Here is an 18,487-nt window from a genome sequence, read left to right as displayed (position 1 = left end):
AAATTAAAATCACAAAGCCGCCCCTGCGTGCCCACATAATCTAAAGCTCTAGAGACATAGTTTTAAGTTTTTATATATATTTCTTTTTCTAACCATTTTCGTATTTATTTTCCAGGCTCTTCCCAATGTGTTTGGAGGTGTAAAGCTTGTTGTTCCAAATTCGGCGAAAAACAAAGATGAATTGATCAGATACTTCACTGCGTATCCTTTTGTTACAGTTTTTTTTTTTTATTTAAATGTATGCATTGTTGAGTAATAGCGTTACAACGAGTGATTATGGAGCAGAATAAAGCCAATTAGTAATTTTCCTTAAATATCGTTGAGACTTCTGACCTCTTCTGCAAAGAGCTTTATGAATTTCTAGATTTATAGTATATGACTGTTAGAAGTGAACGATGATTATATATAGCAGATGTAATTTCCTTAAAATAAAATGAACTCTTTCATGGACCAATATATACAGGGTGGAAGGTAACAAGACCGAATAACTTTGGGGATGATTCCTTATATGAAATGAAATAAAAGGGTTCTAATAAACATGGATCGAAAAGCGTCTCCTTTCAGAGTTTTGAAACGCCGAATATTCGAAAAATCACGTTTCAAAACGCCCTGGCTTAGAAACTATAGTGCCTATCCCAAGCGGTTTAAGGAATTACACAGGAACTAGTATGCGTTCTGTTTAAATATGCGTGTTTCAGAATTCACCGGTACCAGTGAAACAAACGCACCATTAGTACTTAAAGGAGTATCCCTATACCTCAACTTCCTTTTTACAGTTTGTTTCGCCAATGACGGAGGATGGTGAAACATGGATATTTAGATAGAGCGCATACTAGTTCCTGTGTGTCGCTATATATATATATATATATATATATATATATATATATATATATATATATATATATATATATATATATATATATATATATATATAATATGAGTGGTAAGACGATGATAATTCTTCCATTTTACGTTTATAAATCGTTTGGGTTTTTGGATTTAACGTTAGTTCCAAGAATGGGCGCCATTCTGGGAGTCTGACGCTTCCGTTCACTTGGGCCACCCTAGAATTTGATATTTTTGTTTTGACACCTGAGAACGAAACAGATATATTTAAACAACCCCTACCACAAGTTATTTAGAAATTGGCCTAAATGGTTCATTGTAAACAGGTGCGCTAGGGGGCGAAGAATTAGTACATTTTAAGCTATCCTTAAACAAGTGAAACATCTCAAAGGTTATGTGCAGTAAATAAAATATGTAAAGGTTTGTTGTTCGTGTACTTAGCAGCACTAGTTGTATATTATCATTCCCAAGTCATATGAAATGAAATTCACATTGAACAATAATGCTAGGATTGAGTAGAATAAAATAATAGACAATAAAAGCCGATGTTGTGATGCTGATTGTTGCTTCTATATTGTACATTGTTTCATGCTCATTGCAAATATAAAATATTTGAGTGCAGTATTGAGGGAAGAATAGCAAAAGCATTTCAAATTACGAAATGGAAGAAAACTTTGGAAACCATAATCGATCACCATTCACATACTTACATAGTGAGCAACAGGAAAAGCTCAAAACAAATCATTTTTTGAGTGCAATTTTTCATTCTTCTAGTGACAAAGACTCCTGTCTGTAACGGGAATAATGCTTCCCAGAGGAGCAAATAAGAACGTACTTAAGCTTCTTTCATAGGAAGTACACTTCCTTTTGCCCACGAAAAGGTTAAAAGAACGAAGACATTTTACTTTAATATCCTTGTATTGTTTCAAGATTTTTCTCACCCATTTCTCAGTGTGTCTTCAACTGCTCGGTGCTGAACTTCTGGCTTCAACATATTTAACTTTCTGTGACCTACAATTTAAACATTTTAGTTACCAGTGTGCAAGTAATTAGAGTATATTTCCAATACATCAAAAAAAATCGTGAAACATTGTAACGGTTTTGACAAGGATAACATTTTAGGGTTTTTGTCCATCATAACAAGGAAGTGTAGAATGAAATGGTATAAGTTTTCATTTAAAAAGGGTATTTCTTTCAAGTTATACGCTCAGTGGTAGAGCGTTCACCTCTGGTGCTTGGGGTCCCGGGTTCGATCCCCGCCCCCGCCAAGTGAACCTTGTGGTGGACAAACACCGTGTGCGTGGGTTTTCTCGGGGTTCTCCCGTTTCCTCCCACTTTCTTCATTCCACCATTTCATTCATTACTCATCATCACCGTCTCCTTTAGCCTAACCGGCATAACCGTGGGACGTAAAACTCAAAGATTTCATTTCATTTTTTTTTTTTTTTAGAACCTTGGGGTACACCTGATTTAGCAAATGAACTCATTTGATTTAAACTGGTTATATATTACATAATTTTTCAGTTTCTTAGATATGAATTACTAAGTTCCATGAATTGAGTGAAAAATCCAATCATCTAATTTAGATAACAAAATTTCATAATTGACCGTATCAAAAGCTTTAGAGAGGTCAAAATAAACAGAATGCACACATGAATGAGGGTGTAATGTAAACATTTTCAATATAATTTACAAGATCTGTCATTGCAGATTTGGATGGAACAACTTCATACTGATTTTTAATTATATAGCATTTTACATGGTTAAAGATACGATTATATAAAATTCGTGCAAAAATCCTTGCAGGTGGACAAAGTACATAGTTCTAATTTTGAATATTATTTGCATAACCAGATTTAAATACAGGACAAATTTGTGTTAATTTCCGCAATATCGGGAATGATCTTTACATGATTATTAAATGGAATATTGAGTAAAGAGGTTTGATAAATAGTTCTGAATACTCTTTAAATACATAAAGTGGTATCCCGTCGGGACCACTTGCTCGTTTAGGTTTTAATTCCCTTACAACATTTTCATACTCTGAATAACTAATCTCTTTCGGATGTAGGATATTAGGATGTTGCAGATCATAATCATTAACTATCGCATCTCTTCCTACACTGTCACCATAAACTGAGTGAAAATATTTACAAATCCTTCTGTAAATTGGTTTTTTAATATTAGCTAGTAAAATATTATTTCCAAGTCTGATATTACAGTTGTCAAATGTCTGTTTACTATTTTTCTTAGAAGCTAGATTCCAAAAGTGACGCGGATTATTTTCAACGAACTTACAAAGTTCGTTACTGAATTCTCTATGTCTGTGTGTGTGTCTGCCTGTTATTTGCAAAATTTTAAATTTTGAGCCCTCCATTCAATAGAACATCAAAATCTATGTAAAGAAGTTATGGAATTTTTCACGTTACTCTTACCGTTTCCGAAATATTGGTCAAAAACTTTCGGATTTCAGGAGATTTAAGGAGCCATATTTCGGGAACCGAAAGTCATAGAGTGACTATATTTTGCGAACTTTTCAATTTCAAGCCCTCTTTTTTGAGCATTATAATGATTAATTTTATATTCTTGAAACAGCTATTCTACATGTTGATTATAAAATTTACCACCTAAATCTGTTTGCCTTTAAATACGGGCAACTTATTATTTTAAATTTTTGTTGTTGCTTTTACAATTTCAGGATCTTTCTTTGTTTTTAACGGAACATAATATGCATATCGTGAAAAAAATGTAAATTCAACATAATATATATCATATGTTTGTAATTATTATTATACTTTGGAATATTTTGCATATTTGCTAAATACATTTATAATGTATGTTGTCTTCGTAAAATGTTTTAACAAAACTCTTAAACAAAATATGTAAAAAAAAAAAAAAAAAAAAAATTAGTACTCAAGGAAATTATAAATGGATAGATATATTACAGGAATTGTTTAATGACATAGAACAATTGTTATAAAGCCTGTAGAAGCTAATAAGGAAGATTAATTCTTTTAAAGTTCGTTATGGTTTGAGTTCTGCTGTACTTCAGTAATGTATTTACAACATGCTCTCACTGATACGAGTATGGTATTGGTATGATATGACCAAGTTATAAAAAGATCCATCCTTAACTGTTTTCTAGCTATGGTGGTGAAGTGTTAGATTCATCTAATGCACATTTAGTGACACATGTCATTACAAATCATCAAGAGGTAAGTTAATGTTTATTTTAAGAAATTAACTATTTATTAACAAACTTCAATGATACACACTTACGTATGTTTAGTATAGCTAGTAATATAGAAGATGCTGGAAAATTAGCTTATGCATTTTTATTTTCTTATATTATTCATAGATATTCTGCCATTATGGCAGCTCACTTGCCGAAACTGAGAAGTTTCCATGCTCCACGGTCTTCCGCTTGCCTCTTCGTCTTCACGTATGATTTTTCTGTTTTTATATCATCCATTAATTGTAGCCTCCTTCGCCTCCTCCCTCTCTTTCCTGCCACCATACCCTCTAGCACGCCCCTCATGATTCAGTTTCTTCTTAGCCAATGTCCCAAACAGTTTTTCTACCTCTTCTTAATATCTAAAATGTTCTTTTCACCCCCACCAATTCTAACGTCTTCTCATTCGTTTTCTGCTTGACCCAACTAATTATCTCTTGCAGAGTAAGGGCATTTAGGGCTTTATCATTACGATTTTAAAAAAGTAAACTAAAAATAATAATGTTCCATTTTTAAATTTTTTGCAGTCTTCCATTTTAATATTTGTCATTCGTACTTGTCCAACCTTAGCGTACAGTACACGTATGAGAACAACAAACCTGGATGTATTTCAACAGAGCTCTTCCTTTTTAAATTATTTTATCCCATGTATAAACGGAGAAGGACGTTGGTTCAGTGGTAGAGCGTTTACCCCTGGTCTTTTATGCTACCGTGTTTGATGGCCAGCCTACATTTCAAACAGTAACTTCATTCACATATGTTGTGGGTCCAGGTAAATGGCAACGTCACATTTTTATTTAACATTCGGCGCATAAAGAGTGTACAACCCAAACGGCTCGTCCGATTAAAAAAAAAAAAATCCTTCACTTTAGATTGAAAACACCATATTTGGAGACGGTTTTCCCCTCTTACATTTTGTTGTAACTCGGATAACAACAGAGTTGGCCTATGCCTAGGGACTTTTGAGACACCCTGTACGTTGCTGAAATGAAGAGATGAGTGAATTTATTTCTCCTAAAGAGAATTAATATATTAGCGTTTCATCAAGAAAAAATAAATTTAACTCAATTTTAAAAACTGACCCTACTCTGTTTCAGTTCTCTCCAAGATATTTGCTATTTCTTAATCTACCGGTTTCATTGCATGTTGGATTCGTTCCACCTGGTAAATGACTGTATCTAGAATAGTGTGACACTACATCTTTTCCTCGGGGACGCGGTGGCTGAGTGGTAGAGCGTTTACCTCTGGTGCATGACGTCCTTGGTTCGATTCCAGATCGCGCTTTGTGGTGGACAAAAACCGTGTGCGTGGGTTTCCTCGGGGTTCTCGTAGTATGATCCTTAATCCAACGAATGAAAGGAAGAGTAGAGTTACTTTGAAAAAGCTGTATTAGAAATAGGCTAATAATAGATGACCATTTAACTTCACTTCAGAGAACCAATGTATTCCGGGGCCGCGGTGGCTCAGGTAGAGTGTTCACCTCTGGTGCATGGGGTCCCTGGTTCAAACCCTGCCCGCGCCAAGTAAACTTTGTGGTGGACAAACACCGTGTGCGTGGGTTTCCTCGGGGTTCTCGTAGTATGATCCTTAATCCAACGAATGAAAGGAAGAGTAGAGTTACTTTGAAAAAGCTGTATTAGAAATAGGCTAATAATAGATGACCATTTAACTTCACTTCAGAGAACCAATGTATTCCGGGGCCGCGGTGGCTCAGGTAGAGTGTTCACCTCTAGTGCATGGGGTCCCTGGTTCAAACCCTGCCCCCGCCAAGTAAACTTTGTGGTGGACAAACACCGTGTGCGTGGGTTTCCTCGGGGTTCTTCCGTTTCCTCGCACTTTCTTCATTCCATCATTTCTCATTATCACCGTTCACGTAAAACTGAAAATTTCATTTTATTTCAACCAATGTATTCCAGTTCGAACCAGATTATGATAAACTTTAATCATTAATAAGGCTTAACATTACAAGAGATTAGTAAAATGTACTGGTATTGCTTTTAATAAATTAAATTGTCTAGCATACTTTTTTCTTTGCCCTCTCCTAAAAAATGTTCGGCCATCACTGCCATAGAATATGCCATGACATGGCAAATTTGCTATTTTACACAGTAAGATCACGATAAAAGGACTTTTGTTACGAAAAAGCGCACAAAATGCTTCGTTTCAAACGGGCCTTACAAGAAAGATGTTCGAATTTTTGTTTGTTTTTTTGTTTTTCGATTTTCAACAAATGAAAGTATGAGGGTGATTCAGAAAGTAATGCCTCCAAGGTGATACATCTATTTGTGTTTGACAGATAGCACTGATAGAGATATCAGTGGAAAGCTTGCAATGTCTGCTACAAATGGTGGCATCATTTTTTAACATAGTCCTCATTACGGGCAACGCGAAGTAAGGATTTTCATGCCGTTGGCGAGGAATTGTGGTGGGTGCTGGCGACACCATTGCCAAACTGCTGCTTCAACCTCCACATCACAACTGTAGCGTTGACCCTTAACGTGATCCTTACGTTTGGAGAAGAGCAACAAGTCGGAGGGCGCAAGATTCGGACTATAGGCAGGATGAGACAGAATGTCAACAACACTTTCCCAGCAGATGGGACAACTTTGAAGTTTTCGGCGGAGGATAGGACTTATGGCTGTACTCCATCGACTGTCGCTTCGTTTCCGGGTCGTAATGATGTATCCACGACTCGTCGCGGCGGTTCCTGGGCGCACAACCTTCCACAGTCAGAAATTCAATGCCAGCCCGCTGTTTCAACCGGACGTCATCACTGGATGTCATGGATTACTCTGGAACGAGAAGCGATAGGAGTTGAAACAAGTGACTTTCTGTAGCTTAAACATCAGTGCATTAGTGATAAACAGTTCAGCAGTAGTATTGGCCAAATAGTGGGCTTGGAGGCATTATTTTCTGAATCACCCACGTCAAACAAAAACATAATTTAGTACTCAGTATGGCTTCGTGTTCCTGAGTTACCGCAGTCTTCTGTAACACTTCTTTTCTACTTTCTTCTTCTCCTTACCTGATGAATGAAGATTAAGAGAAAGTGTTTACGGTTAACATTTATGTCCTCATGTACATAAATAAATTACTTAAGAGAGAGTAATGTGAATGTAATTACGCACACTAGAGATAGTACACTGTAAGAATTCCCGCTAAATGATTTATCAGATAAGATAGAAGAAGTAGTAGGAAGGAAAGAGAAGAGAAGAAAAATTAAAGAATTTCATTATTTATTCCTTTTCTCTAATCTTTCTTATCTTTTTAGTTTGTTTCGTGTTTCTATTTCTCAGTTGTTTTCCATTAGCATTTGCCAATTTTCGTTTTTAAAAATATGATTTATAATTAATATAGAACATATTTTACATTGAAAATTCCCTATTTTCTTGGTTCTAAATACAAAAAATTATATTTATTATATAATGCCTGATACTATTTACCCTGAAATTTAAACCAGTAGGAGCATGGCTATCAATTAATAATAATAAAAAAAAATTGAAATTCTGGATCGGAATTAGATTGTTTGCCAGTGATTTTTATCTGAGCAATAATTCTGATCGTTCGATCAAGGATTTTTTTTTTTTTTTTTTTTTTACGGAAAACAATCCTATTCAGTCTATTTTTTCAATAAATAGTTTTAACAATATCTTTCTTAAAGGTTTTTATTTAATATTAAATCACATGTCATAGCAAAAATTTTACGAAATTTTTATTTTTATTTTATCAGTTACCAAATGTGAATCCTCGAGCTGTGAAAGTAGACATAGCTTGGTTGTGGGACTCAATTAAACTTCAGGAAAGACAAGTTACCAGCGCATATCGTCCAGGGCGAAGACACTCTTAAGGATGCCACAACGAAGAATATGGACAAATGTACGAAATAATGTATTGATGTAATAATCATTATTTGGAATAAAAATTGAGAATGATATATATACGATTTTTCATTTCTTTCTTCGCATTACCACACCTGGTTGAAAATTTTATGTGAAGAGTAATTTTAGTTCATGGGAACAAACGCCGTGAAATGTTGAATTACTACCAATTAAGCAAAATACAAATTTTAAGTAGGAAGTTGAAAAAAGTTTCCTTTCAGAGCTGTAAGCTGCCACAGGTCTGGAAATTTAAAGCTTCAAAATTATCTAAAGTGGATGATCAACTACTGAATGTAAAGGAAATCAGTATTTTCAACGAACTTAAAAAGTTCGTTACTGAATTCTCTAGGTCTCGATGTGTCTGTCTGTCTGTTGTTTGTGAAATTTTCAATTTTATACCCTCCATTCGATAGAGCATTAAAGACTATCAGAGAAAGTGATGGAATTTTTCGCTTCACTTTTACCGTTCCCGAGATATTAGCCAAAAAAGTTCTGATTTCCGGAGATTTAAGGAGCCATACCTTGGGAGCCATAAGTCATAGAGGAGTCATATTGGTGTTGATCAATATTTAAGAGGATGGTGAACATTTTAGAACCAAATAGTAAACGGTGCCCACTGGCCAACTGGCGACCGTTTCCCAGATATTGGTCAAAAGAGTTCGGATTTCGGGAGATTTAAGGAGCCATATCTCGGGAACCGCAAGTCATAGAGATGCTTTTTTGCGAATTTTTCAATTTCGAGCCCTCCATTTTGAGCATGTGTCTTCGAAAAACAAATATCATAGAACGTTTTAACAGAACTCTTAAATAAAACACGTGGAAAAAAGTTCGTACTCAGGAAAATTATAAATGGTTAGATACATTAGAAGAATGGTTTAATGAGTATAATAATAAAGTACATAGAACAATTGGTATAAAGCCTATAGAAGTTAATAAGAAAAAATAATTCTTTTGAAGTTCGTTCTGGTAATGCTCTGGGAGCATTCTCAGCTGGTTTTAAAATTTATTTTATTTTATTTAAATAATGGTGGAAACAATATTCATGTTTCGTACGATATTTTGCATTTCGTATAAGAGAAATCTTATCACACCTGAAGATTCTGTCGATGCTCAATCTTAGATTATGAAGCTCATAGTGCAGATATGATATGTTTCTTGAACGTAGACTGTTTAGATAAATTGATGTATTTAACAAACTGACAATCTTAGATGCACTTGGTACAGGTAAAAATTCAACCATAACTTTTTTTTTTTCAAAATCGGAGAAGTCTCCCATTTTTCATCACCACTGTCTGAATTTTTTTAAAACACACAAATCCATACAACTCGCCCTGCATATCGCTAGCTATCATTCAACACAGCACTAACAGAAGATAGTCACATTGCACAAATATTCAGTTTTACTTACAAAGATTAGCTTTGGCATATTAACCATTATTTTGATAATTGTCTGTATATCAAGTTATATTAATTGATTAGGACACTGTCAGTTCAGACAAGCAATGGCAATTTGAACGATGGGGGGACAGAATTGTTGTATAAATATAACTAGTACGAAAGTAACTATACTTCTTAAGTATTATTATTCTTGAAAACTTAATAATTTTATATTTCGTAAACATACTTTTCGAAATTTTGAAACAAAAAGTTCTGAAGAGTTATTTTTCAGTTCATAGGTGCATCAGTAGCCTAATTACTTTGCTTTTTACTTCAGTGCCACCTACACAAAATCAGGATTACACTCAATTGTAATTTTATTTTTATGGCCGGCATGTTTACCGGTAGAATTTGTCTCACTGTTAGGAATGTGTGTGTCACTGGATACAACAGATACGATCTGCTATTTTATAGTGTATTTCTTTTACATATAGGAGTCGCGGTGGCTCAGTGGTAGAGCGTTCACCTCCGGTGCTTGGGGTCCCTGGTTCGATCCCAGTTCGCGCCGTGTGGACTTTGTGGTGGACAAATACCGTGCTCGTGGGTTTTCTCGGGGTTCTCACCGTTTCCTCTCACGTTCTTCATTCCACCATTTCATTTATTTCGTATCAGCACCGTCTCTTTTAGCCTAACCGGCATAATCGTGGGACGTAAAATTTAAGATTTCATTTCATTTCATTTCATTTTCTTTTGCATATAGACCTACGTAATAAATAAATAAATAAATAAATAATGCATTCCAGCAGAGTATAAACTATTATTATTTACAACAAACGATATACCTCTTAGCGCTATAAAAATTAGTTTTTTCTCGAAAACTACTCATCAGAATTCACTCTCTAGCATCTCATTGTGTTCAGCTTCATTTGATCTATCAATTTCTTATCTTTGAACGATATTATAATCAAACAAAAATCAGTTTAAGATCCATCATAATTATGCACTATATCTAAGTAACAACATTGGCTATTGTCATCATGGTAATGTCATAATGAAAAAAAAAACTTTATATGTGGCCCCATATAGCGTAGTTTGGTGCGAACGATCCCGGATTCAATTCTCGCTGGAGACACTTGGTCGAAAAGATGTAACTGCTTTTTAGACGACCCATCCTGAGTTGAAGTATTTCCTGCGTTTTACTCATTCACATTAGGCAAATGCCAGAATGGTACCTAACATAATATTGGCCGCTTTCTTCCTTTCTCATTTCTTTCTTTCTTCCCAATTCCCCGGGCACTGTGATCGCCAAGCGACGTCATCTCTCATATGTGTGACGGCCTAACATGGCCATAGATGTCAAAAGACCAGAAAGCTAACTCCTAATTCTAATTCTAAAAATTTGATTCGAGTGTAGTTTAGTGTCAATTTATTCTTAGTAGGAGGAATGGTTACCTTTTAAAAAGTATTCCACAAAGAACACAGCTTTTGAAATGTCCGCCATTTCTGTTCTAATAATTTGGCAGCTCTGATGATTACACGATTTCCATCTGTTGTCTTTTCATGCCGTAAACGTTGCCAACACCTAGTGGTCTACTTGCCGGTAAATGTCGATCGTCGATATAGCGACATGTCGAAGGATTGCCGTTAGTGTGCTACTGGCGGCAGAGTTTCGTCGAGTCGAAACAGATATCTAAGAGTCAGGGTGTTGAAGGTACCACCGTGTAGCGACGAGGACTTCGTTTTGGTCCGCGCTCCTTCGATTCATCGCGAAGGGACCCACACGAACCCTCGCCAGTCATGTACGTGGAGTTATTGTGAAATATTATTTTCTCCTGACGAATTGTTCCTTAAATGAGCTCCGGGGGTTAAGAGTAAGCCCTGCTTCTATATCATGAAATCAAAAACCTTAAGATGAGTGCCTATAATTGTATGAATTTAGATGAAACAGTCGCTGATCATTAGAAAGTGAATATGGGAGGACTATAAAATAAAGTAAATAGATGCGCGTCATTTTGTTATGAAATTACGTGGCGAACGCAATGGACATTTCCACTGATTTCTTTTTATCATACTGAAAAATACTATTACAATTGCTGATCACGGAAAGCACTTCCTTACGTCTCTGCGTGCATGCTAAGTAACCCAAAATAGCGATTAAAGTTTGGGCTCTAACTAGTGCGCTCAAAACAACGACGTCCATGTTGATGACGTTTGTAGTCGGTAGTAGAAGAAGAAGGTTATATAGTTTACGTTGAGTGGTTTGTTTGCAAGGTATAGAAAATAACATATGGTTTGTTTGGTCATTCTATTTATTGCTGATTGGATTTAAATGTTTATGCCATCGCAGTGAAAACGAGAAGAGAACATGGAAACATCAAAAACGTCCTATAAGTGGTGTATAGTACCATTGTGTACGAATACCTCCATAAGAACACCGGAAAAACTTTTCATCACCGTTCCAAAGGATGAAAAGCGAAGGCAGGCATGGATAAAAGCTGTTCGACGTGATGTAAACAGCATCGGAAAAAAGACTGTGTGTTTTGTTTGTGAAGATCATTTCAATGTAAGTATAGTTATAGTATTTATTCAATTATTAAAATATAATTTCGTAGTAGTAGATTAATTTCAAATGCACCACAATTTCGAACATTTACAAGGAAATTGAGTATATGTCAACTTACAACGTATTTATAAGGATCAATGTACAGGCGGCAGAAATAGACTTAAATAATGTGTAATAGCTCAAGATTAAGGGTAGCCTGTCAAATTAAAAATAAATAAATAAATGTTCTTGCTTTAAACGATTCCCTACAGCGTTCTGGTCTGTGTCTTGCTTTTCGAATTATTTCCTATAGCTTTCTGGACGTTATATCCTAGCGCATGACCAAATAGTTGAACAGATTAATATTATGGCTGCTAATGACGTGCTGTGGAAACTATACCTGATACTTTAAGTGCAATTATGTCACCATAGAATTTACTTGCAGCGCCTTAGATTTAATTCTAGGCTACGAGTTGCATTCATGGGTGCAGTATCTCTTTACGAGAACTCCCCCTTACGGGTTGCCAGGCATTAGTGCTATATCGCCGAACCAATTTGAAAATCGAAAAGAAGTACCAAAATGTAATGCATTTGATTATATTTAGTTGAATTAGATTACGTTACATTAGGTTAGGGGCACATAAAGACTAGTGTAAAAACACAAACCAACCTGTACTAGGTGGCCACTAAAAAGCACGAACGCTATCTAACGGAGTCAAGCTGGGCGAAGCTAGTGGGCCCGCGTCCAAAGGGAGCAGGCGCTTTGGCGACGGTGGGTATACGCATAAGAGAGGGTAGTGAAAACATGTGGCTTTTGGCAATCTTACAAATTTTAATACCACTTATCATGGTTTCATACTAGCAACGCTTCACTTGTAACCATAAAATACAGCTTCTGTATACTGTGCAGAAATATATTGCCGTTGAGTTAGAAGTCACTTACTTTCAAAACTGAGGCTTTTAAACTTTTGCAATTTCAAGAAAAAATCGTGTACAGTAGTTTATTGGGTAATTAGTAATATTAAGAAAGTTTACCTCACTTTTCTTTAATCATTATTAGGACTCAGGCCCGTAGCCAGCCCCAAAACTTAGGGGGGGATCCAACCATATGATAGTTCATCACCATATTATACTTATTTTGCAAGCCTACTGTAAAACTTTTAGGAGGGCCCGGCCCCCCTAGACGCCCCTGGATACGGGCCTGTTAGGACTATGTAACACAATAAAGTAAATTTTTCACATTTGTTAAGGATTAATACAACTTCATTTTAAACTGCCCACCACAAAGTTGATATATCGATGACATTTCTAAGTAAGAAAGTTGGAAGCTACACGCTTTCAAATTGGAAATGTATACTTATTTTGGTTTGGTTTGATGTAAGTTAACGGTCCTTTCAGGAGCAAGGCTGAATGAGACGTGGCTTCACAGCTTAACGTAGAATCCAAAATAAAAGAGCTTCCACCGGGAAATCGAACCAAGTCTTTCGCTCCAAAGAAAATAAGTGTGATATTCATAATTATATAGTTAATCCGGTTATGATTCGGTATTACTTTAGTGTAGCTAAATAGTTCAAAAGTAACCAACCCAAAATATTTATATTGCAGATTAATAAATATTTAGTGAGGTATATATAAAGAAAAGATCATAATATTTTGTGGACTATCGGTCCAGTTTCCAAACAATATTAAACCTGAAATGTGTCATTTTGAGTAGTATGTTAAAAAAAAAAAAAAAAATCTAAGTTAGTGTAATGATACATTTAAATCAGCCTCAACCTCTTCATTAACCATAACGATTTTGTACAGTATTAATGTAATAATGCGTAGAGATCAAATTTAATTTTCACCAATCTTTTAATGTAAGTTAATAACTCTGAATGAAAGACACTAAGAATTGATTCTGTAGCTTATTATCCCAACTTATGTTTCTTGAAAATCCGAAACTGATACTCACCATATTTCAAAATTCGTCTGCTTGCCATATGGATTTTCAGTTTGCTGTTCCCGATCGGGGTAGAAACTGGGATAATGGTATAAAAATTATATTTACACGTTTTTCAATAAAATTGTACATTGAAAGTTTTCGATTTTTTTGTTTCAGTTGGAAGAAGATATGGAAAATTACGTACGATATAAGTTAATGAAACATGTGATTATTAAAATGAGAAGTGATGTTGTGCCACATATATTCGATTGCCAGCCCAGGACACCACTCTTTTCTCTAAAACCTAGAGGAGCGTCATTAAAGAGGCAAAGAATTAGACTTGTTGAAGAAGCTTTATCTAGTGAAGTAGAATTAACCACCAATGATAACGATCAAGGTAAGAAGCTATGAATATTAATTAATTTCGCGTATTTATTTACCTTTTTGATGTTTTTATTTACCATACTCACATACACGGTAATGAATTCAATTCAACACTTAATTATTGAAAACAGTAACGTCTATAAATACAATACTCGGTTCGTTAATAATTTGCATGTTATCCCCCCAAAAATTCTTCTTTTTTTTTTTTTTTTTTTTTTCAAAAAAGCGTATATATTAACTGTACAAAAATTGTCAATAAGTTACCTGACTTTCTTAAGCAAAACAAAACATATTCTATGTTTAAATCTGATCTTCACGAGTTTTTAGTAGATAAGTGTTTCTACTCGGTAAATGAGTTTTTTGAAGGCAATGTATAAGTGTTTTTTTGTTAATTATGTTATGAATGTGTAAGCTTATAAAAGCCATAGTTATGTATGTGTTACTCTATTTGTAAGTTTTTTAATAGCATATATGTAATTTTTTTGTAATTTTGACAACTGTATGCGTACTCGAGAATATTCTCATTTGTATGCAAAACAGGCAAATAAGTAAAAAAAAAAAAATACTATAATTCGCTGATTCAAAAATCACTGCTGCATTGAAATGTCCGACTTTACGTCTGGTGGGCAACTTCAGCTTTCCTCTGTAATGCAACATGGATGAAGCAAGGGGTATGACGTTACAGACTTCGTACTTGTACAGGAACAGGCTGAGGTACCCACTTCAAGACAGTGTGTTGTTGAGCAGCTCATTCTTAAGTAAGATAAAGAAGTATTGTAAGTTCACTTTGAAAATATATTCATAAGAACAAGACTTGGTGCATATTCAAACCCACTTAATAGCGTTCTTACTTAGTAATGTGGTTGACATGTACAGAAGGCTGTTTCAGCCTTATGGCAGTGAAGTACAGACCCGTGCCCTAGGGCGTAAAACCCCGTTTCCACCAGCGATCATGTTCGATGTGAGAGCCCCGTTGGTGAACGATTGCACGCCACGTAGTTTCCACTGAAGGAGTCCTCTATTGAGCACTGCCTGATCCAATTTCGCCCACTCCTCCTCGACCACACTTTCCAAAGGCCACCAAGTGTGGTCGGACGACGCTTATTGATGTTCCGTTTGAGGAGGCCGAAAGCACAGAAGTCCATACAGGATGCATCTGGTGACTTGAAGGGGATGTCTCGAAATGAGATAGCCTTTACACCTGTCTTCTGTTCCATACGTGTCATGTAGGCCACCGTTCGTTTGGCAGTATGGCTGCTGGCCTTATCCTGGTGGATGAACACTCTGTCAGTGTCATTGCCATACAAAGCCGGGGCATGTTGGCGATAGATGTGTTCCAGTACATGGCTCGATATAATGCGCTGCATTCACGTTGACATTTGATGACACCCGGTGTATCCGAAGCTTTCCTTTTACACAGAAACCAATCACTACCATAAATCCCTTTGGAAAACTCTCCTTGCAGGAGCGAACCCACTTGCATGATCGGTTCCATCACTGCGGCGGTAGTAAATTGCACGCATCTGCTGGGATCCTGTCAAGTAGACCTATGCTTCATCGAATGTGATCACATAACGCCATTTGTCACCTGCCAGGTAACCTTCATACAGCCTTTTGCATGCCACCCGCCGTTCTGCGATGTGCGTTGGCTTCAGAACATGGGCCCACCGCTTGTGTGCACTTCTGAGTCCCAAATTGTCGCGTATGATTCGGTGTACAGTTGCAGTTGACCGTCCAACACGCCTCGCTATGTCACGTTGGGTGGGTGGATCTCCTGGGTCACAAACTGGTAAACCTTGGCAATGACGTCTTGACTGCGTTGTGGAGCCGGTTGCTTCTTTTGCTCCTTTTGACGATGCATGGCAATGGTTTGCTCTGGGTTTGCATTGCGATGGATGGCTGTATTAATTCTCTTATCAGACACTGTGAAACCTTTCTTCTTGTAGTGTTCTTATTCGCTATAGCTGTAGCCTATATCAGAAAGTGCTATGATGTAGCCCTCCCAAAAAAAAAAGTCGATTTTCGGCGGCATTCTGATCACACACGTCTCTCCTCTGCACGGCTTGTACACAAGTGTCTGGCTTCTCCGTACTGCGTGCGTCACTATGCTGACGCGAAACAACGCCTCTGGTGGTGACTGCAAATTGGTACCATAAGGATGAAACAGCCTTCTGTATACTTTTTAGTAGAGTTATCTGGTTTCATTTCTGAGTTTCCAAATTTGTTCTTAGTTTCCACATTTCCTCAGTAGCTATTTATTTGCTGATATTATTGGCCTACTAATAGTCATCTGTTTCTATTTTGCAGATGTTCTTGAAACGCGAGAAACACAGAAAGAGGATGCTTCCATAAACCAACTGAATATTCGTCACATAGCTGTGCAAGCCAAGCCTGTTCGTTATTTGAGTAAAAGCACAATGTGTACACCTGCAACATTGGGTACAGTAAACAGTGTGAAATGTTCACCGATAAAGCAGCCGCTAAGAGATACTAGTTCGTCTCCAGTCAAGTTCGCAGTTTTAGACGTAGATGATGTTTACACTTCCAGCTCTAGTGAATTACACGAGAATGATGTGTGTTCTGAATGGGAAAAGGATGATAACTTATCAATGGACTACGAAAACAGTGAAGAAGAACAAGACCAAAATATGAAAGAAATCAGTTTGAATAGAGCTCGCACCCTTTTCACGAGAAACCCAATGCAGTATTTAGGGATTTCACAAAAAGACTTATATGTTGTGGATTTATTAGCCCATGATATTGGAAATGTTACCCATAGATTATCTCCTAAAGATATTGTCTTTCTTGTTCTTAAAAAAATACGATTAAATGATACGTTCGCAGTATTGGCTGATGATTTTGGAGTGTCGCGTTCATATGCAAACTTTCTATTTAGAAAATACTTGCCAGTTGTTGCACATGATTTCAAACAATTAATCATATGGCCGCCATCAGAAATGATAAAACGACAACTTCCACATTCTTTTCTGGCTCGATACATAAATGTAGAAAGTATAATAGATTGCTTCGAAATCGAGATAGAAAAACCATCAGATCCAGTACATCAAGCATTGACTTGGTCTGAATATAAGAAGTGTAATACTTTAAAGTATTTAATATCAGCAACTCCGGACGGGTTAATCAATTTTGTATCTAAAGGTTATGGTGGAAGAATATCAGATACCATCCTTCTAGAAGAAAGTGGGTACTTAAACCATGTGAGAGATGGGACAACCGTAATGGCTGATAGAGGCTTCAAGCATATTGAAACCTTACTAGCTTAAAAAAATTGCAAACTTGTACGGCCTCCAAGTCTTCCTGCTAACAACGTTTTTACTAAAGAAAATTGTAAGGAAACTAAAAGAATTGCAAGCTTAAGAATAAACATTGAACGAGTTATTCGTCGTCTAAGAGATTTTAAGTTACTAACTCCCCATTCGTGCTTACAAATACGCTCGTTGGGGAATATTGATAATTGCGTATATGTAGCTGCTGGGTTATGCAATATGCAGGGGGCACTGCATATGTAATACACTCATGTATCTGCCATCCCCAAAGGTCACACTTTAAATGAACTGTTTTAGGTTTATCTGTGTTTTTGATGTTCCTGGGCAAAGTGAAAACCCCAACAAAACTAATCGAAATATATCGAATAGCTACAGTGATTTCCAAATGAGATTAGTTATTATTTTTATTTGCAATCCTCACACATCTCTGCTGACTTTCCCGAAATTTCAAAAACCCACAGAAATTAAAGTAACTACTGTATAGTATATTCATATTGTTACCTTATACATCGTATAATGTAACATGGCCCGGAAGTTTTGGGCAACCAGTGTATATATGAATTTAATATTTATTAAAATTTTATTTTTAATATATAATTAATCAATGACTCGATTTGAAGTAGACCGCAAAATTTGCGTTAAGTTCCTTGAACTAATGATTTTAGTATATTTAAAGGGAAATATATGGTAATATATTTACATTGAACAATTATTTGTATATTTAGCTAAAATATAATATTATTTTAGGAAATAAGGTAATTTCTGGTCGTTTTTAATCCTTTCCAGTCAATTTTCATTCATATTTTTGGCTTAGAGGATCTTCGAAAGAATTCAAAATTTTTATTTCAAAAATCTTCTTTAAAATTTTTCATTTGTAAAGTCAGCCATAGTAGCTTCTTGAAGCATCTCTTTGTTTAACCTAAATTATCTGTGATTGGATCTTCCGCAATCACAGGTGTGGTTGAGATTTTACGGCTTCTTTGATCTTGAGAGAAACTCCTATCATCGTATAATTAC

General features: G+C 36.0%; 2 protein-coding genes across 5 annotated transcripts in view; both read left to right on the top strand.

Moving 5' to 3' along the window:
* Window positions 1–8,016, top strand: part of LOC145671370 (DNA ligase 3-like) — a 965,078-nt gene extending 957,062 nt beyond the window's left edge. For all 4 annotated transcript variants that reach the window (XM_081740441.1, XM_081740438.1, XM_081740439.1 and 1 more), the window contains exons 22-24: window positions 116–201; window positions 3,992–4,061; window positions 7,809–8,016. In XM_081740441.1, coding sequence (XP_081596567.1) covers window positions 116–201; window positions 3,992–4,061; window positions 7,809–7,925 — 273 coding nt within the window. In that variant the 3' untranslated portion in view covers window positions 7,926–8,016. The remainder of the gene's footprint in view (window positions 1–115; window positions 202–3,991; window positions 4,062–7,808) is intronic.
* A 5,966-nt stretch (window positions 8,017–13,982) lies between these two features.
* Window positions 13,983–18,153, top strand: LOC145671959 (uncharacterized). The gene is made up of 2 exons (XM_081741153.1): window positions 13,983–14,196; window positions 16,491–18,153. Exons 1-2 carry the CDS (start codon window positions 13,989–13,991, stop codon window positions 17,465–17,467), a joined length of 1,185 nt encoding a protein of 394 aa, XP_081597279.1. The 5' UTR covers window positions 13,983–13,988; the 3' UTR covers window positions 17,468–18,153.
* The last annotated feature ends 334 nt before the right edge of the window (window positions 18,154–18,487 follow it).

Source organism: Thermobia domestica, chromosome 15, assembly GCF_964235325.1.
Source record: "Thermobia domestica chromosome 15, izTheDome1.hap1.1, whole genome shotgun sequence".
In the NCBI taxonomy this organism is placed as follows: domain Eukaryota; kingdom Metazoa; phylum Arthropoda; class Insecta; order Zygentoma; family Lepismatidae; genus Thermobia; species Thermobia domestica.
This window is presented reverse-complemented; position numbering and strand designations above follow the sequence as displayed.